The 25,064-nt window shown below is 37.0% G+C and overlaps 1 protein-coding gene across 1 annotated transcript in view; it reads left to right on the forward strand.

The window, feature by feature from the left end:
- GPR158 (G protein-coupled receptor 158) overlaps positions 1-25,064 on the forward strand; it is a 308,287-nt gene that overhangs the window by 139,310 nt on the left and 143,913 nt on the right. Inside the window, exons 3-4 of the mRNA XM_060095467.1 lie at positions 7,639-7,741; positions 23,428-23,651. Of these exons, the coding sequence (XP_059951450.1) occupies positions 7,639-7,741; positions 23,428-23,651 (327 nt within the window). The remainder of the gene's footprint in view (positions 1-7,638; positions 7,742-23,427; positions 23,652-25,064) is intronic.

Below are 25,064 nucleotides of genomic sequence, written 5' to 3' on the forward strand. Positions count from 1 at the left end.
CTTTCAATACTATGTTGATTAACAGTGGAGCGAGTGGATATCCTGCCTTCTTCCTGATTTTAGAAGAAAAGCTTTCAGCTTTTCACCATTGAGTGTGATATTAGCTGTGTGTTTGTCATTTGTCATATGTGATCTTTATTATGTTGAGGTATGTTCCTTCTACACCCATTTCGTTGACAGTGGTTTTTTTTATCATAAATGCATGTTAAATTTTGTCAAATGCATTTTCTGCATTTATTGAGCTGATCATATGATTTTATCTTTCATTTTGTTAATGCAGTGAATCATGTTGATTGATTTGCAGATGTTGACCCATTCTTGCATCTGTGGAGTCAATTCCACTGATCATGGTTTGTGATCCTTTTAATGTATTATTGCATTTGGTTTGCTAATATTTTGTTTAGGATATTTGGATATATGTTCCTTAGAGATATTGGCCTGTGATTTTCTTTTTGTAGTGTTATCCTTGTCTGGTTTAGGTATCAGTGTAACTCTGACCTAATAAAATGAGTTTGGGAGTGTTCCTTCCTCTCCAGTTTTTTGGATAGGTATTAGATCTTCTTTGAAAGTTTGGTAAAGTTCACCAGTGAAGTTATCTTATCCTGTACTTTTGTTTGTTGGGAGGTTTTTGATTACTGAGTCAATCTCCTTGCTATTTATCAGTCTCTGCTGCCATCTTGGACCCCTCTTCCTCTGGATGTCATTTCCTTTTTATGTCTTCTTTCATTTCTTTCAGCAATGTTTCATGGTTTTCAGTTTATGAGTCTTTCACCTCCTTGGTTAAATTTGTTCCTAACTGTTTTATTCTTTTTGAAGCTATTGTAAATGGGATTGTTTTTTAAAATTTCCTTCTGGATTGTTCATTGTTAGTGTATAAACACTCGACCAATTTTGTATGTTGATTTTGTATCTTGGAATGTAGCTGAATATGTTTATTAGTTCTAAAAGTTTATTTGTGGCAGGCAGTGGGGATCTTTAGGGTTTTCTACATATGAGATAATGTCATCTGCAAACAGAGGTAATTGTACTTCTTCCTTTTCTTTTGGATACCTTTTATTTCTTTTTCTTGCTTAATTGCTCTGGCTAGGACTTCCAGTACTGTGTTGAATAGAAGTGGTAATAGTGGGCATCCTTGCCTTGCTACTGATCTTAAAGAAAAGTTTTCAGCTTTTCACCATTGGGCATGATGTTGGTTGTAGGCTTATCATATATGACTATTATTATGTTGAGATAGTTTCCTTCTATTCCTAATTTGTTGAGGTTTTTATCATTAAAAGGTATTGAATTTTATCAAATGCTTTTTCTGCATTAATTGAAATGATCATATAGTTTTTGTCCTTAATTCTGGGGATGTGGTATATTACATTGACTGATTTTTGTAACATGAACCTCCTGTATCCCAAGAATAAAGCCCACTTTGTCATGGTGTATAGTCCTTTTAATGTGATGTTGAATATGGTTTGCTAGCATTTTGTTGAAGATTTTCACAACAATCTTAATCAGGATTATAGGTCTGTAGTTTTCTTTTCTTGTAGTATCTTTGTCTGGCTTTGATATCAGGGTAATTCTGGCCTCATAAAATGAGTTAGGAACTGTTCTCTCTCAATTTTTGGAAGAGTTTGAGGAATACTGATGTTAATTCTTTTTTAAATGTTTGTCTATTGAGGCCATCTGGCCCTGGGCTTTTCTCTGTTAGGAGGTTTTTGATTACTGATTCAGTCTCCCAGCTAGTTATAGGTTTGTACATGATTTTTGTTTCTTCATGACTCAGACTTGGTAGGTGTTTTTTATTGGTTTTTTTTTGTTTGTTTTTTGTTTTGCGGTACACGGGCCTCTCACTGCTGTGGCCTCTCCTGTTGCGGAGCACAGGCTCCGGACACGCAGGCTCAGCGGCCATGGCTCACGGGCCTAGCTGCTCCGTGGCACGTGGGATCTTCCCAGACTGGGGCATGAACCCGTGTCCCCTGCATCGGCAGGCGGACTCTCAACCACTGCGCCACCAGGGAAGCCCAACTTGGTAGGTTTTATACTTCTAGCAATCTGTCCATTTTTCTCTAAACTCTTTTTTTTTATACTATTTGGTATTATGCATTTTTTAAAAAAATTATTTATTTATTTATGGCTGTGTTGGGTCTTCGTTTCTGTGCGAGGGCTTTCTCTAGTTGCGGCAAGTGGGGTCCACTCCTCATTGCGGTGCGCGGGCCTCTCACTATCGCGGCCTCTCCCGTTGCGGAGCACAGGCTCCAGACACGCAGGCTCAGTAATCGTGGCTCACGGGGCCAGTTGCTCCGCGGCATGTGGGATCTTCCCAGACCAGGGCTCGAACCTGTGTCCCCTGCATTGGCAGGCAGATTCCCAACCACTGTACCACCAGGGAAGCCCCTCTCTAAACTCTTAACCAATATTTCTTCCCATTTGGATCTGGATTACTCCTAGGAACCTAACTTTGATTGTGGGCTCTCAAGATCTCTCCTTAGGAAGTCTCTGCTGATGGCTTGGTAAGGTTCATCAAAGAAGGTATCTAATCTTTTGAGCACCTACCTCACTCACAAGGGTGCCTTAACTCTTAATATGAAGAGCTTAATTTTTATCAAAGGCTCTCACGGAAGAGCTACGCTTATGGAAGAAGAAGTGCTGCTTTTTCCATTTCCACCCTTTTGGACTTCTATGAAGATAAAGTAGAAAGATTTAGATTTGAGTATATAAAATAAAGATCTTTAATATCTAAATTGAACATCTTAATGTTATGGTAAAATTTTGAAGATTTTTTTCTCCTGTATCTAGTGAGGATCTATGTTTATATTCTAAATCCCTCAGGAGAAAAAAATATAAAAAGCAGTTACTCAGTCCAATTACAGTAAACATAAGTTGAGTAGTCACCATACTTATGGAGATTAAAAAAGAAATTAGCTAGACTAATAAACTAATTGCCTCATCTTGAAAATGTATAAGTTTGGTTGGGAGGTGGCCAAATTGGAGTAGCTACAGAATGGTGGTGGTGGATGGAACACAAAAGTATGGCAAGTTGAGTGCAAAAGTATAATCATTAATAGGAAAATAATCTAAGATCACTTCTACACTCCAAAACAAGTGTGTATAAGCAACAGCACATTCTGTTCCACACAGAGTGTGTGTAGCGGAATGATATTCTTTTTTAAATTTTTTTCTCCAGTGTAACAGATGATATTCTTTTATTGAATTTAACTGGTTGAACATTTTAAAATTTTTCTTTAAGGATATAAGATAATTTAAGACTAGAACAAAGAGTTTGAGGTAACTAATAATTCATATTGCAGTGTTTCCCATAATAAAATTAGGAAGCATTTTTTTTTTACGTTCAGGGGACTTTATATTTGGTGATGTTTATCTAATCAACTAATTATCTAATCAGCATCTATTGATGTTTATCTAATCAATAGATTTTTTTAAAAACTTCATTTTCTTTCAGCTCTGTAGTTAGCTTATATTAAAGAGATACTCTTATTCCAATAAACTTTCAGATCTGCCTTAAACATTTAAAATTCTCAACTGAGTCACTGTTGTAGTGCCGAGTCACATTACCAGGGAATTAGTGCTGATTAAATGAATAGCATTAACCTTCAAATTCCAGTAAAGCAGAATATTTAATGTGCACTGCTATATTCTTAGTATCTAAGACTTAGTTTGCTTGGATATATCTTGGCTGGATGAATGTTTAATAAATGTAACTCACAAGAAATTCCATGTTATGCACTTAGTGTCACAATCTAGTTAATTAAATAATGGTACTTCACTGAATTGCTCTTCTCAGTGTCCTTTGCTTCTTCCTTTCTGCCTAACCTTTTAGCCTTGTAGTGTCCTGAGTCTCATCCCTTTGGACCTATTAACTTCACTGCCTACAGGCACTCCCTTAATGATCTAGTCTTATCTGATCTCATGGCTTTGTCTCTCGTCTTTATGTAAATGAATCCCAAATTATAGAGCCCAGACATCTCTCCCAAACTCCGTACTACTTTATCAGACTACTTATTTGATATCAGGAATTATATTTCAAATAGACACTTCACACTTAACATTTGCAAAACTGAACTTGTGTTCTCTTCTCCAAATCAACTCCACCTGCTGCCTTTCCCAGATCCTTGATGGCAATTCCATTCTTAAGGTTGCTCAGGCCAAAAACCTGGAAGTCATCCTTTATTCTTCTCTTCCTCTTATACCCCGTATTTCACCTATTAGGACATCTTGGTGGTTCTGCTTTCTTCAAAGTGTTCCTGAATCTCATTGAATGATTGTTCTTACAAGTTAAAAAAAAATAATCTCAGAGAAGTTAAGAGAACAGCCCCAAATTCACATAACTAATAAGTCAGAATTCAAGCATATGTTTTCTGACTGACCACAAACAGTATGATCTCTTATAATACTAGTGCCTCTCCAAAGTAAGTGTTATAATTGCCTTTTTATTTATACAATTCAGAAATAGGATCTGACCCACTATATCACTAGACCTTTATAAGTAGGATGTGTTACTTCATTTAGGTCCTGGAGGAATTCTCTACACACACAATAGTTCTTTCATAACTACTTGCCAACCCAGTTGAATTGACTGTTACTTATCTGTTCTTATATTTTGCTCTGGGTCAAGAACTCTGTTTTCAATTGCAAGACATAATTGGATTATGAGTGTGTTGTGTGAAAAAAAAAGGGTATTAATGAAATAAAATATTCAAGGTCTTTTAGAAAGCTCTTTTTCAAAGATTTTCTTGCCATAACCTATGAATTTAGAGCATGTATTAGCTCTTGCTACCTTACATATAAATACTTTATTGTTTGCTGGAATTTTCATGATATGCAATTTTGATCTTATTACTAAACATTAAAGCTTAGATTGAGGGATTATTATTTAGATAATTTAGAATTTTCTCTCAAGGGCCTCTGTATCAGAGGGTCACTATTTGTAACTTTCAGATTCACTAAATTCTAAGCTCCTCTAATAGATTATAATGGCAAAAAGGTAAAGTGTTGGGACCTTGGTAGAGAGCTATCAAAAAAGAAATTTCCGTGTTGATCAAATTCTTGAAACACCCTGTTTTACTGATAAACTGTATTTTAATGGAAGTTACTCCATCCTTATGTAATTGAATGTAGGAGAAATGAAGAATGTATGGTACTGGCACAAAAACAGAAATATAGACCAATGGAACAGGATAGAAAGCCCAGAGATAAACCCACGCACCTGTGGTCACCTTATCTTTGATAAAGGAGGCAGGAATATACAGTGGAGAAAGGACAGCCTCTTCAATAAGTGGTGCTGGGAAAACTTGACAGCTACATGTAAAATAATGAAATTAGAACACTCCCTAACACCATACACACAAATAAACTCAAAGTGGATTAAAGACCTAAATGTAAGGTCAGACACTATAAAACCCTTAGAGGAAAACATAGGCAGAACACTCTATGACATAAATCACAGCAAGATCCTATTTGACCCACCTCCTAGAGAAATGGAAATAAAAACAAAAATACACAAATGGGACCTAATGAAACTTAAAAGCTTTTGCACAGCAAAGGAGACCATAAACAAGACGAAAAGACAACCCTCAGAATGGGAGAAAATATTTGCAAACGAAGCAACTGACAAAGGATTAACCTCCAAAATTTACAAGCAGCTCATACAACTCAATATCAAAAAAAATAAAAAACCCAATCCAGAAATATGCAGAAGACCTAAATAGACATTTCTCCAGAGAAGATATACAGATTGCCAATAAAGACATGAAAGGATGCTCAACATCACTAATCATTAGAGAAATGTGAATCAAAACTACAATGAGGTATCACCTCACACCAGTCAGAATGGCCATCATCAAAAAATCTACAAACAGTAAATGCTGGAGAGGGTGTGGAGAAAAGGGAACCCTCTTGCACTGTTGGTGAGAATGTAAGTTGATACAGCCACTATGGAGGACAGTATGGAGGTTCCCTAAAAAACTGAAAATAGAACTACAATATGACCCAGCAATTGAGTCAGTTGAGAAAACCATAATTCAAAAAGATTCATTTACCACAATGTTCATTGCAGCTCTATTTACAATAGCCAGGACATGGAAACAACCTAAGTGTCCATCAACAGATGAGTGGATAAAGAAGATGTGGCACATATATACAATGGAATATTACTCAGCCATAAAAAGAAACGAAATCGAGTTATTTGTAGTGAGGTGGATGGACCTCGAGTCTGTTATACAGAGTTAAGTAAGTCAGAAAGAGAAAAGCCAATACCGTATCCTAACACATATATTTGGAATCTAAAACAAAAAAAATGTTCTGAAGAACCTAGGAGCAGAACAGGAATAAACACGCAGATGTAGAGAATGGACTTGAGGACATGCGGAGGGGGAAGGGTAAGCTGTAACGAAGTGAGAGAGTGGCATGGACTTATAAATACTACCACATGTAAAATACATAGCTAATGGGAAGCAGCCACATAGCACGGGGAGGTCAGCTCGGTGCTTTGTGACCACCTAGAGGGGTGGGATAGGGAGAGTGGGAGGGAGATGCAAGAGGGAGGAGATATAGGGATATATGTATATGTATAGCTGATTCACTTTGTTATACAGCAGAAACTAACACACCATTGTAAAGCAATTATACTCCAAAAAAGATGTTAAAAAAAAAAAGAAATGAAGTATGTTAAACTGAATTTTGCTAAGGTTCAGTGATATTCTTTTTTTTTTTTTTTTTTTTTCGGTATGCGGGCCTCTCACTGTTGTGGCCTCCCCCGTTGCGGAGCACAGGCTCCGGACGCGCAGGCTCCGGACGCGCAGGCTCAGCGGCCATGGCTCACGGGCCCAGCCGCTCCGCGGCATATGGGATCCTCCCAGACCGGGGCACGAACCCGTATCCCCTGCATCGGCAGGCGGACTCTCAACCACTTGCGCCACCAGGGAGGCCCAGTGATATTCTTGAAAGAAGCCAATATTAGGCTTTTGGGATGTCCATCATGTCTACTGGTGTGATATATTTGGAAAGCCAATCATTATTTTTCTTCATGTTTATGTACATGTAGAACATTTATCTATGAAACAGATTTTAGGTAAAGAGCACTTCGGATCATTAATTTATCTTTTTTTCCTCTTCTAAATTGAACTTTAAGGTTTACTTGTTTTGTTATTCCATCAATTTGTATTTTTTAATCCGAGGATGAAATTTGATGAATATTTAATTCTTAAAGGGAATTTCCACATCTTAAATTCTATGTATCTGTCTGTCCATCTGTCTGCCTACCTTTGCTTTGGTGGAAATATTTAGCATGGAATCACTTTTAAAAATATTCTTATAGGCTTAAGAAATATCTCTTAAGGCAATAAGATGATATGTGAGGCATTAAAAAAAAACTGTCTATAATTACTTCCTATGGCAACTGAATGAGTTAAAGATGTATGACAACTGCAGCTGTAATGGCATATATTTAGAAAGAAAACTACTTTAAAAAAATGTCTGTTAGCAAACAAACCTAAAATAAAGTTCAAAAATGAGATATTTTATTTCTGGAAAATGTGATATCTCTGTTACCATTTGCAATGATGGATATCTGTGAGTCTTTATACTGTGAAGTAAACTATGATCAACGGTACTGCTGTCTTTTCTTTCTCATAGTGTATGCCGATTAAGGGCCTAGGATTCGTGCTTGGAGCCTATCAGTGCATTTGCAAAGCAGGATTCTATCATCCTCAAGTCTTCTCAGTGAACAACTTTCAGAGTAAGTGCCCTTTGCTTCTGTGCATGTATGTGAATACACATAATATCTATCATAATTATTTAGATTTTCTTTTAACCTTGTTGGAGTTAGATGATTAAATTCCCACTGGTTTGGCATTCTTTCATCACTTAAGGAGTTTTTGCTTTAGTTTGTCATCTCCAATCCCCTGGAGTACCACCAAAAAATGTGGGGGGTTTTTTAGGTATATTTTTGTTTTCAATACATTTTAAATGCCTGGAAATACTGTAGCTACTCAGTGAGACCAGTTGGGATTCAGTTATTGAGAGGTGTTGCTGCAGAAAATTCCTAAAGCTAATTTTGCTAGTTTGCTTATTTTATTTATGTTTCAATTTGTTTATATGTTAGGTCTCTATGCTGCATGAAGAAGTGCAACAGAGTTAACACCTTAAGGCAACACAATCATATTATCACATAGTTTCAACTGATTAGCTTTTCAGTCAGGGGTTAGCTGGTTCCTCTGCACAGGGTCTCACAGAGCCAAAATCAAGGGGTCACCTGCAATGTGATCTGATCTGAGGCTCAGGGACTTCTTTCAAGTTCATTCAGGTCATTGACAGAATTAGGTTCCTTTCAACTGTATGTGTGAGGTCCCCATTTTATTGCTAGCCGCCAACCTGGGCTTACTCTCAGCTCCCAGAAGTCTCCTCAAGGCCTACTCATGTGACCCTTACTTTTCAAGGCTACCAAGAAAATCTCCCTGGTCTGTTCAGATGGAGTCTTATATAATATAATCATTATATAAGTCATGGGAATGACTATCCCATCACTTTGCCATGTAATGTCACTTAATCAAAGGAAAGCCTATCTCATCATACTTAAAGATCCACCATCATTCAAGGGGAGGTGATTATACAGGAGATATACAGGCATACCTCATTTTATTGTGCTTTGCTTTATGACGCATCAGAGATATTGTGCTTTTTACAAATTGAAGGTTTGTGGCAACCCTGTGTTGTCAGATGATGATTAGCACTTTTTTAAATGAATAAAGCATTTTTTAATTAAGGTCTGTATATTGGTTTTTTAGACATAATGATATTGTACACTTAATAGACTGCAGAATGCTGTAAGCATGACTTTTATATGCACTGGGAAACCAAAAAATTTCACGTGACTTGCTTTATTGCGATTTCACTTTATTGCAGTGGTATGGAATAAACCCACAATATCTCTGAGGTATGCAGGTATTCCAGAATCAAAACTTGCTCACCTGGTTGTTTTAATCTTACTCCAGAAGATGTCAAAGTTACTATTTGAATACTGATTTTTCTTACTGTACCTCTAGAGAATGCAGTGTTGCCACATTGGCTTGTAGCCAGCTATTGGGTATAACAAGAAGGAATGTAGTGGAGAAAAGAGGTACAGGGTTTGGGGTTGCCAAAACTGAGGTACAGGTATCATTTAGGTAGTCAACCATAAATCTTTGTCAGCCTTATTATCGGTCTGTATAGGAATTTGCATCTCTACTGGGCATAGTTCAAAGTATACAGTGAAATTTAGACCTGAGTGTCTTCCTCTGGGAAACTTGGTAGACATTTATGGAGTTTTTTCTTCTTTTTTTCTTGGAAAGCACTGTTCTTCATCTTGAGACAGTTTACACTTGACTTCTAGGTTCTGGAAGTGAGTAACATTTTGCCCTCTCCTCAGTCATCTAATTCACAGGGTTCAGCCCTTGTTCTGAATAATAGTTGTTGTAGGCATAATTCTAAGGTGGCCTCCAAGATTCTGCTCCCACACATGCTGTACAGGTCTCCTCCCCTTAAGGGTGGGTGGCATCTGTGAATACAACGAGGTACTCACTCCCTTGCTAGGCTATGTTATGTAGCAAAGGTGATGGTATAGTTGCTCAAGTGATTATATTGCATTAAATGACTCCTTCCCATAGTAGCAGACTGGAGAGAGATTCTAGTGCCAGCTTTGAAGACATAAATTAGCTTGTTGTGAGAGGGCCATGTGGCTAGGACCTGAGGGTGGCCCCTAAGAGCTGAGGCAGCCAGCAAGAAAACAGGAACTTCAGTTGTATAAATGCAAAGATCTATAGGTTCTTCCAACAGTATGAATACATTTGGAATAGGACCTGAAGCTCCAGATGAGAATATAGCCTGGCCCAAACCTTGGTTTTAGTCTAGTGAGACCCTGAGCAGAGAGCCCAGCTTCACTGTGCCAGACCTCTGATCAACAGAAACTGGGACGTAATGATAGGTGTTTTCAGCCCTAGGTTTCCAATAAGTTATTACACAGCAATAGAAAACTAATACAATAGCAATGACGGTAACATATTTTCAGCATGGATATGATTGTGTGTTTGTGTGTGTGTGTGTGTACAAGATCATGGCAATAGCCCAGCTACTTTGGCATTCTTCACATTTATGGTCCAGACATAACATATGATTCAACACTGAAGGATTAAGGGAATAGGTTTTAGCTTATGTTCTGTGAAGGTATTTTGTATCTGGTTTACCCACATTTGTTCTCAGCTCCCACTATGTGACTGAAATAAAACATTTAAATATTGTAGAACTAGAGAATGACTATGCCATTTGCTTATAACACCACCAGGAGAAACTAGTTAACCTTTAACAACTTATCTTTATTTAATTTGCATACTCCTACTTCCCTCCTTATTTTAAAAGCCAGCGTTTTTCACTGGACCTACTCTCTCTAAGAAGGGGCCGCTTCTCTGCATAAGGCTAATAACTCGCATGTTGTACACACAGCAGCTGTGGAAAGGAGGCCACAGTTTTCAGGAAGATGAGCTATGTTTGGGCAATACCTGTGCTTCAGCTTTGACCTCAGCACATACTTAACTAGGACTGACCTGCCTCAATGACAGAAGAGAAAGCTGGCTACATGTTATGATTTGAAGTCAGTAAAGTGCTCTTTGACCAAAAATATCTTTCCTGACGGCCTTGCCAGGTTGCATGAAAATCTAACAGTATTCATTCCTTGTCCTAAGGACTAGGAGTTACAGCTCAGTAGGGTATTCTACCAAGGGCTAGCCAAACATTAAAAAAAGTTTTCGTTTACTATTAGAATGATACTACATATCTCTGTTTTAATATGTTAAGTTTTTAATCATAGTGGCCAGGCAATTCATATGGGCAGTCGTTTTCATATATTCTTGAGGTGGTTTCTGTGAAGTAAGGAATGACCACATGTATCCCTTGGGCCAAAGGTAAAGAAAGCATCGAAGACCCAATAAATGAGATAATGTATGCAAAACAGCTAGCATAGTCCATGGCACATAATAAGTGTTCATAGATTTAGTTAAATAAGTGAATAAGCAAACACATATATAAACACACATCAGTGATACATGTAAAGAAAGACTCCTTAAGTACCACTGGTATTTAGCACTTTGTCTCACATATTTTATTATATTAGGATAACCAATTTTTTAAACTGGAATTCTTCAAGGATGAATTCTACATGGATCAGAAGGAAGATGGGATAGCAAAAGTCTGTAACAACCAGTGCTGCATTGAGAAGGACAATGCAAAGAAGACTTGGGAGTTAAAGGCAACAGGAGGAAATCAGTTGCTTGGTAGGGAAAATGGGATATAGAAAACAGAAAGGGATGCCTCTCAGAGGTAAAATTTACTTATTTATAGCTGTGAATCTAGAAAAAGACCTGAAATTCCCACGTATAGTCTTGTATCCCATTTGGAGAGAGGAGCTAAGATGTGGTGTTGATCTCTTAGAGAAAATGTCAGCGTGACTGTTAAAAATCCTGTTAAAATATGAAGTGATTTAAAAATCTTTATTTAGACTAGGCCCACAGTAAACAAAGGGCTTGTAAAGAACAACAAAGATACATTCGGATGACTTGATTTAAAACTGTGCTGACAGCCGAGAGACTGTGTTCTTGGCATCTCTCTTTAGATTGGTGGTCATAGAAGAGCTAATAGGATCTGACATCTGGATAGTAGCAGGATTTCAGAATCGCCAAGTACTGATGTGTAACTGTCTCTTCAAATCCAGGCTGTTCACTTCCAGGTTGTTGAAATACAAGCTTATGACAAGCTCATCTTCCTCAAATCCATCTGTCACAGTTTGAACTCTGTCTTCAGTACAATCTCCTTTCTCTTTCATGGGACACATTACCAGCCTCTCAGTCTTACCTCTCTTGCCTTTTGGATCGACTTCAGCTCACGTGCATTTCCAGATAAACCCATCTAACAAGTGACCCACATCTGAAAATGACAATCCCTGCTTTGCCAGCTCTGTTGATGGTGGGGAAAAAATGGCCCCCCAAAAGCAGAGATTTAAAAAATGTGTAGTCTCAGAAGAAAGAAATGGAAAGCTCTTTGAAAGCAGGTACAGTACAGGGATGCGGAGCTCCAAGCACACTGCTCAGCAAGGCTAACCTGTCTCGGATGCACATCTTTGTTTTGCACTTGGGTCTCACACTCCCCATCCTTTTTCTGTTTCATGGAGAGCTGGAGTTATTTGGCTTTTTGCAGACTAAGTCCAGTCTCTAGTCTAATCCCAAACTTGGAATGGATTAAAAGAGCTTCAACATCATATTCTCATAATCAACATCATTACTTTTGCTCTTGGTCTTACTTAAGCCTTGTGACCTGGTTGTAATCACTTCAGTTGTAGTAGCAAAATTCTCCATCTAACTGCCTGGGCATATACTTTTGTCTGTCATTTGCCTAATTTTCAGTTTTAACATCTTCTTTCATTAGTCCTGTTTATAGGGATTGGAGTCCAGGCACTAAATGTCTGGCAGATAGGGTTATTTGCCAGTGGAAGAGTTCCCAGTGCGGCCAATCTTCTTGGACTATTGACTATCTCATTTACCTTGTTTGTCTTTAACTAGTTCTTTTCAGTTATTGGAACACTCCATACCATGTTGCATTTCCCTGGTTGCCGATCTCAGAGCTGTATTTCTACCATAGTTTAATATAATAATTAAGAGTATAGTCTTTGGAATAAGTCTAATTTAGGTTTGAATCCTGGCTCTATAACTTACTTATACTGTGCTAAATAATTTAACTAACCTAAACTTCATTTATGCCATATATAAAATTGGGATAATACCATCTGCTTTATAGAATAAATAAGGATTCAATGATGTAATGAATATAAAGTTCTAATCATAGTAGTTGGCACGTATTAAATGCTCAAAAATATTGTTACTTTTATGATAACTATTGGAAAGCTTGTGTTTATTCTGCTTACCCGTTTCCTTAGATATTCTGCCCATTTTCATCCCTTCCGTCTAGTATTTGCTCCAATTCCCAGCTGAGGAACACATTTTCAAGTCCCAGAGTTTTTCAGCTTTATCCTTAAAATGGGCCCTGCTATGAGATATAATACTCAGTCCACTCAAAGTCTTCCTTCTCCTCTACCAGCTGAAATTTTACTGTTAGATTTTCCCTTAGGTATTTCATTCTTTTTATTTGTTTACATTATTAGACTGCTAATTAGAGATTCACTTGTGTTAACAATCAGCTTCCCCCAAGTATTAAAAAACCTCTGGCAGGGGAATTGGACTGTCAATTATTCATACATTAGCTCATTGTAGTAAGCGGAATAGTGCCCCCTAAGCCCCAAAAGATGTGCATGTTCCAGTTTTCACAACCTGTGAAAATGGTACTTCACATGGCAAAAAGGGACTTCTCAGATGTGATTAAATTACAAACATTGAGATGGGGAGATTATCCTGGATTCTCCAGGTGGGTCCAGCCTAATCACGTGAGTCCTGAAAAGTAGAGAACCATTCCCGGTGGTAGTTAGAGACAGATGTAAGGACACAAGGAGGGACGCTGGAGAAATGCTACATCACTGTCTTTGAAGATGGAGGAGAGGGTCCACAAGCCAAGGAATGGAGGTGGCCTCAAGAATCTGGAAAAGGCGAGGAAATAACATCTCTTCTGGACTCTCCAGAAGAAAATGCAGCCCTGCTCACACTTTGGTGATAGCCCAGTGAGACCCATATCAGACTTCTAAGCTATAGAAATATCAGAATGAATATAACTGTAGTTGACTCTTGAACCACACAGGGTTAGGGGCACTGGCCCCTGTGAAGTTGAAAATCTGTGTATAACTTTATAGTCGGCCTTCCTTATCTGTGGTTCCACATACATGGATTCAGCCAACCACGGATCATGTAGTACTGTAGTACATATGCAGTGAGAAAAATCCACGTATAAGTGAACCTGCACAGTTCAAACCTATGTTGTTCAAGGGTCAACTGTGTATTATATTTCATGTAAGAAGCAGTATAGATTTGTGTTGTTTTAAGATACCAAATTTGTAATAGAAAACCAGTACACTCAGTATGTTTGGTTCCCACTCAGCATTCATTCCAGTGTTCACAGTAGGCCATATGTTTTTTCTAGAGGAAACTGTTCATAATTGCAAATGATTGCTGACTTAGACAATTTATAATCTAGCAGGCCCTTTGTATGAGGATGGCCTTTGAGTCAGACAGACAGATTTGAGTCTTATCTCCACTTACTCACAGGAGACTTGGGAGGTTTCTCATATATTCTGAGACTCTCCCCTTATTCATACATCAGGAAGAGTGAAATCTATGCCCTTGGTAGTTATGAGGAGTAATTGAAATAACATGATATCCCCCAAATTATAGTGATTATTATATTAAAGCGAACATGGAGAATTTAGTCTTTTTATTTATGGTACTTATGTATTGGGTGTTGTGGGGATTGAATAAATAGTCCATAGGCAAAAAAAAAAATCCATTCGTGTTTAATAATTTTATAATTCAGATCAGAATTGTTCCAAGATCTATCTAAGGTGGTATTTTTGTCCAAAGAAAAATACTACTACAGTCACTTACAAGAAATAAAAATCTAGAAGACAATAGAAAAGTGAATATAAGATGTATATGTAAGCATATAGAAATACAGGGAAAGATTGACTATATTCATAGTGAGGAAATATAAATTAAAAATTTTTTTCACTGGGCTTCATTTTGAGCTTATTGTTACAGCTAGCCATTCATGATATAAGTGCATGAAAGCATATTAGCTAATCCTGATTTTAGGATATACAAATATGTATTCATGTCCTAACAGTAGCAGTCATTTTGGACAACAGTGTGAACATAACCACAGTTTGCTAACTGTTCTCTCCTCATGAATATTATACATATTGAACCAAATATGCTCAGAAATCTCCTGAGTGTATTGGAGCTACTCATGTGCATGTACCTATTTCCACTTAATTTTTGGATGTGATTTTATCAAGCTGGAGACTGGAGGCAGATTACTTCATCATCTTAAACAGATGAAATAATGAACAAATATATCTTCCCATGGTTAGCTCATTGCAGCATTTTAACTCCAAACATTGATTGATGAATACGTTCCCTCCAGTTCTAATGAAAAATCAGATATGTGTATGGAAAAGAAGATGTTTACCCTAATAATGATGTCAGATGAGCATTATTTGTATGGAGAGCTAATGCTGAACCCTCAATGTCTGACTTGATTCTTTGTTACTTCCAGCTGAGTTATGTTCATTGTCTGTGACTCATCTTTTCCTCTCATGCCTGTTGAATGGAAAGAAGAGGGGTCTGTGACATATAAACACATGGGGTTGGTCTTGCAAAGGTCCAAGCTCTAAGCTTCTTCTGCCTGAACCAGTTCCTAGCACTGAGGGCCACAACACCTCCAAGAAGGGACCTCTGATCAACTGGTTTGTTGATTGGTTTATGTGTCTGAAAATCCATCTGTCAAAACTATTACTGGGCACTGCCTCTGTGCCAGACATTGTTTAGAAATGGAGAAAAAGAAGTGAGTAAAAAAGCGAGGTTTCTAAGCTTCTAGGACAGACCCGTTATCTTCCCAGAACATACTGCAATACCCGCAAACAACAAATGAGGGCAATCTTGAGTAAAATACAACTCACTGTCCAATATTAGTAAATTAGGTCAAATGTAAGAGCTTTAAGGTTTAACAGGCTTTCAAGGGTAGGTATGGTTTCTATCCAGACACTCAAATGTCCAAATTTTGTGTTTTTGCTATTGTGAAAAACACAAGTTTATACTTCTGGCACTTAAGTGTCTTAATCAGCAAAACCCTCAATCACAATAGTGATATTTCTACATAATATTTATACTATGAAGACCTGAAATATATGACTTCTGCTTCAATCCACCTTCCCCCCCTCAAACTCATTCCTCATTCTTTTCTAAATCAGAAATGCAGTGTTTTTCTTCCATAAAATATAGGAAGAAAACTTTCTGGGGTACATTTTGAAATATGTGCACAAGTTGTAAAAAAGGTAAATACATTTTGATGTACCAGTTTGACACTTCTATAATTTATTCCCAGGGGGTATCAATCTAAGAGATTAAGAAAGATGTATGCTTTTTCTATAAAAAAAAAATAGAGGAGGAGGAGCAGAAGTTCCCCTTTAGTTTGTTCATTTGTTAAATCTTCAGAAAAATTTTTAAAAACTAGTATTTTAAGAAAACTTCTGAAAAGTTTTAGTGTTTCATCAGCAGTGACTGAAATTACCACTTGGATTTTTATGACAAATGAAATTTCTCAATGTATACACAATGTAATTTTTTTTTTTTTTTGGCAGCCGGCATTCAAATAGAATTTTGCCACATGAGTTTTCTAATGTTACCTTCTAATTCCATTTGCAATTCCCTTCAAAGGAAAAGGATGGTATAACCTTGTTAAAGGAAAATGTTTAAGATATTTCTACTTAATATTATGTATAAGGACAACTTTTAATTAATGAGTAATGCAGTTTATTTTTTGCTGAACATTTTTGTGGAAACAGGTATGGCTAGGTAGGAATGACAGCACTATTTTTTTTTTTAATCTTTATTGGAGTATAATTGCTCTACAATGTTGTGTTAGTTTCTGCTGTATAGCAAAGTGAATCAGCTATATGTATACATATATCCCCATATCCCCTCCCTCTTGCGTCTCCCTCCCACCCTCCCTATCCCACCCCTCTAGGTGGTCACAGAGCACTGACCTGATCTCCCCTTGCGATGCAGCTGCTTCCCACTAGCTATCTATTTTACACTTGGTCGTGTGTATATGTCAATGCTACTCTCTCACTTCGTCCCAGCTTACCCTTCCCCCTCCCCATGTCCTCAAGTCCATTGTCTATGGGAATGATAGCACTGTTAACTGAAATTCAGATTTCATAAGATAGGATGTCTAAGCACATTATTTAAAACTGTATCTCCTCATTTTTTTTTGGTTATTTTGAATTGTCTAATGTATTTCAATAGAAGATTTTTTAAAATCCCCAAATGGGGTGAAATATTTAGAAAGGCATTATTAATAGTGTTAACTACCCTAATTTATTAGAATGTCATAAGCAGTACAAAATTTAAACAACAGCATAAAAATGAAGGACTCTTTAAGAAATAATCTTTATTTCCTGATTTAATGATATAAAGTATTGCACTTTATTATTTTCATGTAAAAAATGTAGCCAACAGTAACATACAGATATATAATTTAGTATTTGTTATATGCATTTAATATACTTTTTTTTTTTTTTTTTTTTTTTTTTTTTGCGGTATGTGGGCCTCTCACTGTTGTGGCCTCTCCCGTTGCGGAGCACAGGCTCCGGACGCGCAGGCTCAGCGGCCATGGCTCACGGGCCCAGCCGCTCCGCGGCATGTGGGATCTTCCCAGACCGGGGCACGAACCCGTGTCCCCTGCATCAGCAGGCAGACTCTCAACCATTGCGCCACCAGGGAAGCCTAAGTAATAGCTTATATTCTTAATGTATCTTTCTAGTTTATGTCTAGCATCTTGAAAAATATAATTTTTATGCATAACTGGTTTGAGAATACAAAAAGATTTGAGTTGAATGTTATTTTCAACTATACATTCGTATTACAGGTCAATTAATTTATTCTTTTGAGAGATCACTTTTATCATTATCAATTATTTCCTGACTATCCAGTATGTATAAATTACTGTGTTCGGTGCTGAGTATATAAAGAGGTATATAAATCACAGTCCTGTTCTCTAGGAACTTAAAATTTTAAACCATCATAAACTTAAAGTGCCATTCAGTAGATTAACAAAAAGCCCATTATTATTATCTAGTAGTAGTGTGATTTCTACTAACTGCATGTATTCTCTTGTTCTAGGTAGAGAACTTCAGCATAAATTAATAAAATATTTTTGGAACCAGATTATTTAATCATGCGTTGCGTCCTACAGGAAACAGTTAAATGTAAAAAGCTCTATCCTTAATTTTAGCTTTTTTGAGCTTTAGAAATCAAATCTCTGACTTTCAGTTTTGCTTTCTCTCCATTTTAACACTGTGTCCCTTATAGAATCTCATGATTTTTCATAATCAAATAAAGTGAAGGCAATTATTAGAGAGGAAGTTTCTCACGGCAGCACTTCACTGTTTGACATTTGTGAGTTGATCTTGTGATTATTTTGAGCACAAAGTATAAGATGTTATCATAATTTATCTTCTAACATTGCTTTTTATCAGTGAATATTGAAACACTCATTTAACCAACATAACTTAGTATTACCTGTATCAGGAAATACAGAATTGTTTGGAATTATGTCAGTTTACAACCCTGAATCTAGCTATTACTATTTCAGTAGACATAATACCCGTTAGCTATTATTTCAGTCCTACCTGAGGAAGATAATGGGCTTCTCTGTGGTATGTCCTGTACTCATGATCATATTTTATAGCCCAGTGTATGCTGGGTCTTTTGCAATTTTAATCTAGGTTGGGAAATAAAAATATAAAACCATAGTCTTATTTTAGAGAGTTCACAGTTTATTTGGGTTCAGCATGTGGATGTGTGGAACTCTAGCAGTACGCACAGCAGAGGGACACAGGCAGTTAAAGATAGTCCTAACGGCTTGGAGCAGCAGGAGGGGAAGTGAACAGGGTCAGAGTGGATCAGGCATGAACAGTTCTCTGTGTTGGTGTGGAGCTCGAGATGATAGAGAGTAATGGTGAAGAGAATAATGGGGCAGGGTAGTTGCATTTGGACAACAGGGATGAGCTCTTCAGCAGACTGTCTGAGATTCTTGTGTTCCTGAATTCCACCTCCCATTCTCTGCTTCAACAGGTTGAATCTAAACAAGTAACAGTCTCTCCAGTAAATCAGAATTGGGGGATACTGTGATCACTATGAAAGAACCTTGGTTTATGCGCAAGAAAATATGCCAATGTAGAGGGGGCCATAATTAGGAAAAAGATTGATGTGCAACAAAATTGGATTAGTGAAAGAAATGTATATCTTCCTCTCATATGCAGAAATGGTATATAAGTCTGATTTAGGAATAAGATTTTCTAGTAAAAGAAGGAAAGCCTAATCTAAAAATATATATATATTGAATTTAGTTATATACATTTAATATACACAAAATAAATTTCACAGAGCATGTACTCCATTTTTAATTGCAGGAGAAATTTTTTTCTTTTTCTTTTTTAATCCTTGGATATGTCTTATGAAAAGGAAACAAATAACTAAACCCAAATGTTTAGAGTGTTGCAGAATGCCTTATAGGTCTTTGACAATACTCTAAAAATATCAGTTGTTGAATTTGGCAAAGTCTGAGAAGTGAAACTGTTTTGCCTTTTGTTTTTTCCTAACATGAAATTAAGGTTTTTCCTTTGGTGATGATTTAAAGCTCATTGAGCTTTGGATAGTTTGATCAACCTAGTTTATTAGAGCATCTCGCCATACTGTGATTTGGTTACAATCTGTATAATAGGGAACTGGAGAGAGTTCTACTCATTATTTTTTTTTATATAATTTAATTTATTTTTTATTTTTTATTTTGGCTGCACCATATGGCATCCCCGGGTTCTACTCTTTAAGTGTGATAGTTTAAACTGGGAGTAATTCATTGCATTCTCTACTATCTTTAGGAAATGGATTGAGACATGTATTGTAAAGGAAAGAAAAGGACCACAGGCAAGGATAAACTACTTCTGCAGAGTAATTTGCTTTGTAAACATGTAGGAAAGTGTTTAACAACGCAATTAGGGTTGTCTGTGAGATCTACTAGTCCTAGGCTTGCTGACCTCTCTAAGTCCAGCTTATGGTCAGCATGTTCTTCAAATCGAGGGAACACTATTCAAATTGTACTCTATATGACTTTGGCACTTAGAAGCCATCTTTTGTGTGTGTGTGTGTGTGTGTGTGTGTGTGTGTGCCCTGCATCACAAACTCTTGATGTACCTCAGATTTTAGCTACCTGTTGGGTTCAGAAGGACTATTTCATAAAACAAAGATTTTCTATACGTACTTTTTCTTTACTGCTTAAACTTTTGTTGTGGTTCTGTTTATGGTAGTTGGTTTATTTGAAGAGTGTTTACACTTGTTAGGAATCACCGTCCTTTGTTACAAATGTCCAGTGTCTGTAAAACCATTACTTTTTAAATATTTTGCCCATTTTTTCATCAGTTCTGATGAAAAAGTAAATTCAATCCCCATTTTTCCATCTTGGCCCGAAGAGGAAATCCTGACCTCTGTCTCCCACATCTGTTCTTAGAGCCCTTGACAGTTTTGTCAGCCTCATCAGACCATCTGAATCCTTGACAATTTTCTTAATCTTTCTCAGTACAGTGACTCTTTCTGGCTTCACCTATACGACTCTCCACTTTTTACTCAAGAGTTTATTAATTCATTGTTTTCTTTGTAACCTAGGTTTTCATACTTCATAGATTTTGATTTGTGTGCCTGTTATTCCTCAAGTTTGTATCTGTATTACATACCTGTTCTTCATCCTTTCACATGCCACTTGGCCCTACCTCTTACTCTAGCCATTGCCATGACTATTTTCTGAAAGCTTTGAACAGCTTTGCATAAGTACATTTGTACTACTCTTTGCCTCAGACTGGCACCTCAGACCATACTTCTGACTTTCTGTTCTGCTGTGGGCACCACTGAAGTAATTTTTCAGGGTGCAGGAACCTGCTCTGGACTCATGAGTGCATAACCCAGAAATGTGTGGGAATTAATGGCTCTGGTGGCCACCCTTGACCAGTGAGTAAGGTTGATAATGGGGAAATGTTGTCCTGTTTAATCCCTTAGATTGACTCATACGCAGGAGGCCCCTGGAAGACTGAGCACCGGCTACCCCGAGGGAGTAAAGGCAGCAGCTCCGTTTCACAGCCTTGTATTGGGTTTCCTCCTCCCCAGCAATGCCATTGTCACAATCCTCTTTATTTTCTCCCATGGACTGCTTTATCCTCCCCCATTTGTTTCTATGCTACTGAAAATTGTAGAAAATAAAAAAGCTCTCTTGACTAGATCTCCCAGTGAATCATACCATCTTATCCAGACTGGGTTCATTTTCTGCCAAGTGATCCAACTGGTCATCTTGTGTTTAACTGCTGCCTTAATCTTTCATGTCTTCATACTCAAAACTGGCCACCTCCACACGTATTCTTACCTGAGCTGTTAAGAAGTATAAGACTTTACAAGATTAGCTTCCACATTTTCTTTCTTCAATACATCAGAATGATTTTGAACTGATTCCTCCTCTCTATAAAAAATACTTAAAGTATCTTTAGTATACCTCTACTTTCTAGTGTTAAAAGAAGTGACATCAATTATTAGAGTTAATTTCCCCAACTATGCTCTTGATTACCTCCAATCCTAACTTCTCAAGTCTTTATCAGTCTTCTCAATCTTTTTTTAATTTCCAGTGCCTCCTTTTGCTGACTATGTTCAGATATCACCTGTAATGGAAGAAAACAAAACACAAAACCAAAATCCTTTTTTTTGACCCCATTATTATTATACCTATTAACCATGAGCTTTTCTTGCCTTTTGTATTCAATGGAACATTTACTGAAACAGTATTCTATTTTATTACATATTTATTCCTTAAGCCCTGACAACCTAATTTCAATCTCTACCACTCTCCAGAAACTACTGTCTTAAAGGTCAGTGAAGGATTAAATAATCATTAAACCTCATAGTCTTTCCTCAGGCATCCTCTCTGATCACATTCCAGCATGTTCCAGTAAATTCCAGTTTTCTTCTATGACACTGTGAAAACGTCTACCTATTTAACTTCTTCCTCTTTGCAGTTCCTGATCAATACCTTATCTACTCCCTGAGTTCTCTGTAAGTTCTTTCACTGACACTGATTCTTCTCCCACACTCCATTTTTGTATTATTTCTCATTTCTTATTGTATATTTCTCCTGGACAATGAGTTGGATGTCAAATTTAACTTGTCTGCAATGGAGCTTGTCACTCCCACTGACTCCCTTCCTATGTCAGCTGTTTCTTGTAACTTCCTTGTTTTTGAACAGTAGTGCCTTTCTTTAAGACACCAGTGGATTCCTAATTCCTCTTTGCATCTCCCATATTTGGAGAAGAGAAAGCAAGGCACTGTGATTTACATACACTATCTCATTTAATCCCCACAGCAATTCATATTTCACATATAAATAAACTAAGACCTGAAGTGGTAGGGTGAGTTGCCTAATGTCTCAGAGCTGTCTAGGGATGGGAACCATGTCTGCTGGACACTGAAATTCATATGCTTTTCAGTGTGTAACAGAATGAAGACTCTTAAACAGCAGTGTATCCTGAATCAACAAAGAAATATTCAATTATGTTTGCTACTGTATTTATTAAGGAAGGAATGAAGACAAAAATACATCTTAGAAAGACTGTGAACCTTCAACAGGAGATGAAAATAATAAAGATTTTCTGTTAAACTTTGTGTTATTAAAATGGTGTTAACCAGAATAACTCCTTTCCCAAATTCCTCAATCAAAGTTGTGTTATATACTGAGCTGTATGGTTGTGTTATATACTAAACTGGGTATATATTTACTAATGTCTTTCATGTTGAGGTCAGGGTTAGAAATAGGTTTGGGTTTTTCTTTTTAAGTATGTATTATTAATTAGATATTTATCAATGCTAAACTCAACTCAACATTTAAAGAGAATTCTTACCTCTTGGGCTTCAGAGCTAAGTTAAGTTTGATAACTGAGACAGAAGAATCTGAAGTTAAAGGGAGATCAGTAGCAGGAGTTAGTTAATAGTGTGGAAACGTCCTGTAGGTGTGCAGAGTGGGAAATTACGTGAGAGCCTGTAAGTATGGATTGTACTCTGGGCAAATGATGCATCCTCATCAGGCAACTGCACACTGAACAACTGTCGATTAAGTACCATTTTGTCCAATTTAGACCTAATGAACTTGGTAGACAAGATCCCTGCTGGATTAAGGAGCAATCAGAGTCTTATTTTGGGTTCTGTGCCATCTAGGTCAAGAAGTTTCCAAAGTGTTGTGTATATTTACTTGATACAAGAATGACACAACTTTCTTATCCTTCCTTCTGTTAATTCCTTAACAAATATTTATGGAATATTATTTGTGCTATAGGGAGTTTCCATTGGTGAGTGGTAGATAGTGAAATAAAAGACTTAGAAAACTCTTCCTTGCCTCTGAGGAGTTTTAGTTCCATTTTTGCTAATTGTCCTGAATTAGCTGAATGACAGTTTTTTTCCTAATCAAAAGGATAAAAAGAATTTTGTTTGAGTCTAAAGACAAAGTAACTCTTTCCTCTAGCAAGAAGATTGGTGAGAGGTCTTTAATAAGAGGGAAAAGGAATGAAGACATGAGGATGTGTTTTGACTCTGTACTCAGTCTCACCTGCCTCAGAGGTGCAATGACACTGGTTTTATTTGGAACTTTCAGGAAGGGGTCCGGATCACCATTTTGCAGGAAATGCAAAGGATGTGTCAGAAGAAGCCCATGTCTGCCTACCCTGCAGGGAGGGCTGCCCCTACTGTGCTGATGACAGCCCCTGCTTTGTCCAGGAGGATAAGTATTTGCGACTTGCTATCATCTCCTTCCAAGCCCTGTGTATGCTGCTCGACTTCGTGAGCATGCTGGTGGTCTACCGCTTTCGCAAAGCAAAGGTAAACCCAGGTACCCTGGTTACCTTTCTTTTTATTATGAAAGGTACCTTTCTTTTTATTCTGAACTGACTTCTTCTTTTCTTAAGCAAGTAGAATTGTTCCAAATCCCAGTTGCTTCTCTCTTAAGCAGACGTCTTTCTATAATATGATTGGACTAGAGTGTGAAAGCTATATTCTTCAGCTTCCCAGGAGAAATAGGAATTGAAAATGTGAAACTTTATTATAACGTTTTCTTCTACAGAATGTTTCTCCCTGTTTACCCTGAAGCTCAAGTACCTCATTGCCTTAAAGGACTCTTTTACATCATCTCTTCAGACTCTAGAAGAACTTATTTTGCCAGTTCCCAATATATTGTTAAGTTTTTCCTATGTAGAAAGCTTTGTGATACTTATTGTATTTCATTTTTACTTCTCTTAGCCATATTTGAAAAGGGTAAATGGACTCAACTATTTCTGAGCACATTATACTTTGAAGAATGAATTTATTCATGACCATACATATGGTCTTGCATTAGTATCCCAGAATGATGGTGATCCTGCACAGAGCTTATATGGCTTTTGAGAGAGGCTGTCCTTTGGTTCTGTTCTGAGGAATCAGAGAGTAGTATAAGCATTTGTATGCTTCTGAGTTGGGGGTGGACGAAATGCCAAAATGTTCAGGGCAAAGCTTTCTGGGGAGCTGTCTTCAGTTGGTCACCCAATTAACTGTATGCAACCAGTGTTGTGTCAGAATTTGTGGTTCTGTTGCTTTCAGAAACGTATTTGTGCCATTGAAAAGAAAAACAAAACTTAAAGTTCCCACCTTTTCTGAATTTATATGACCCCTTCATGTTAGCAAAGTTGTAGAGATCGGTTTAGATTACAGAACTCATTGAAAGTATAAAGTGTTCCCATTAGAAATTAAAAAAATAAAACAACTCTCGGTGAATGGCATGTGTTACAAAGCCTCAAATTAACATTAAAAAAAACCACCTCTTTTGAGATTCTAGGAGAATGTATTCATTATGTTAATGTTATAGACTTTAATAGTTATTTTAAGTAGTTTCATTAACAGAAGTATACAACAAATTAGAATCAAACTTTATATCAGCAAGAAAGTGCAAACTGGCAAATTGCTCTTCATTTAACCAATACTTGTCATTCTTTTGCAACAAAATATGTATTATATGTTAGATTGTATATATAATAAAGTAGCTGGCAAGTGGAATTGAGAAATATATAACCACTGTTACCTAGATAAAATTAATTGCTTATTAAAAAGCCTATCATTGGCAGAGCAGGTAGAATTGAAAGGTCTATTTAATAAACTGCTCTGAAGTATCTCTATATAATGTAATTCATTTACACAGTGGATACCACAAAATTCTTTATGAATTTTAATTGATTTTAATCATTAATGATTGTGCTAAATTGA

This window comes from Mesoplodon densirostris, chromosome 4 (assembly GCF_025265405.1).
Source record: "Mesoplodon densirostris isolate mMesDen1 chromosome 4, mMesDen1 primary haplotype, whole genome shotgun sequence".
NCBI classification, from domain to species: Eukaryota; Metazoa; Chordata; class Mammalia; order Artiodactyla; family Ziphiidae; genus Mesoplodon; species Mesoplodon densirostris.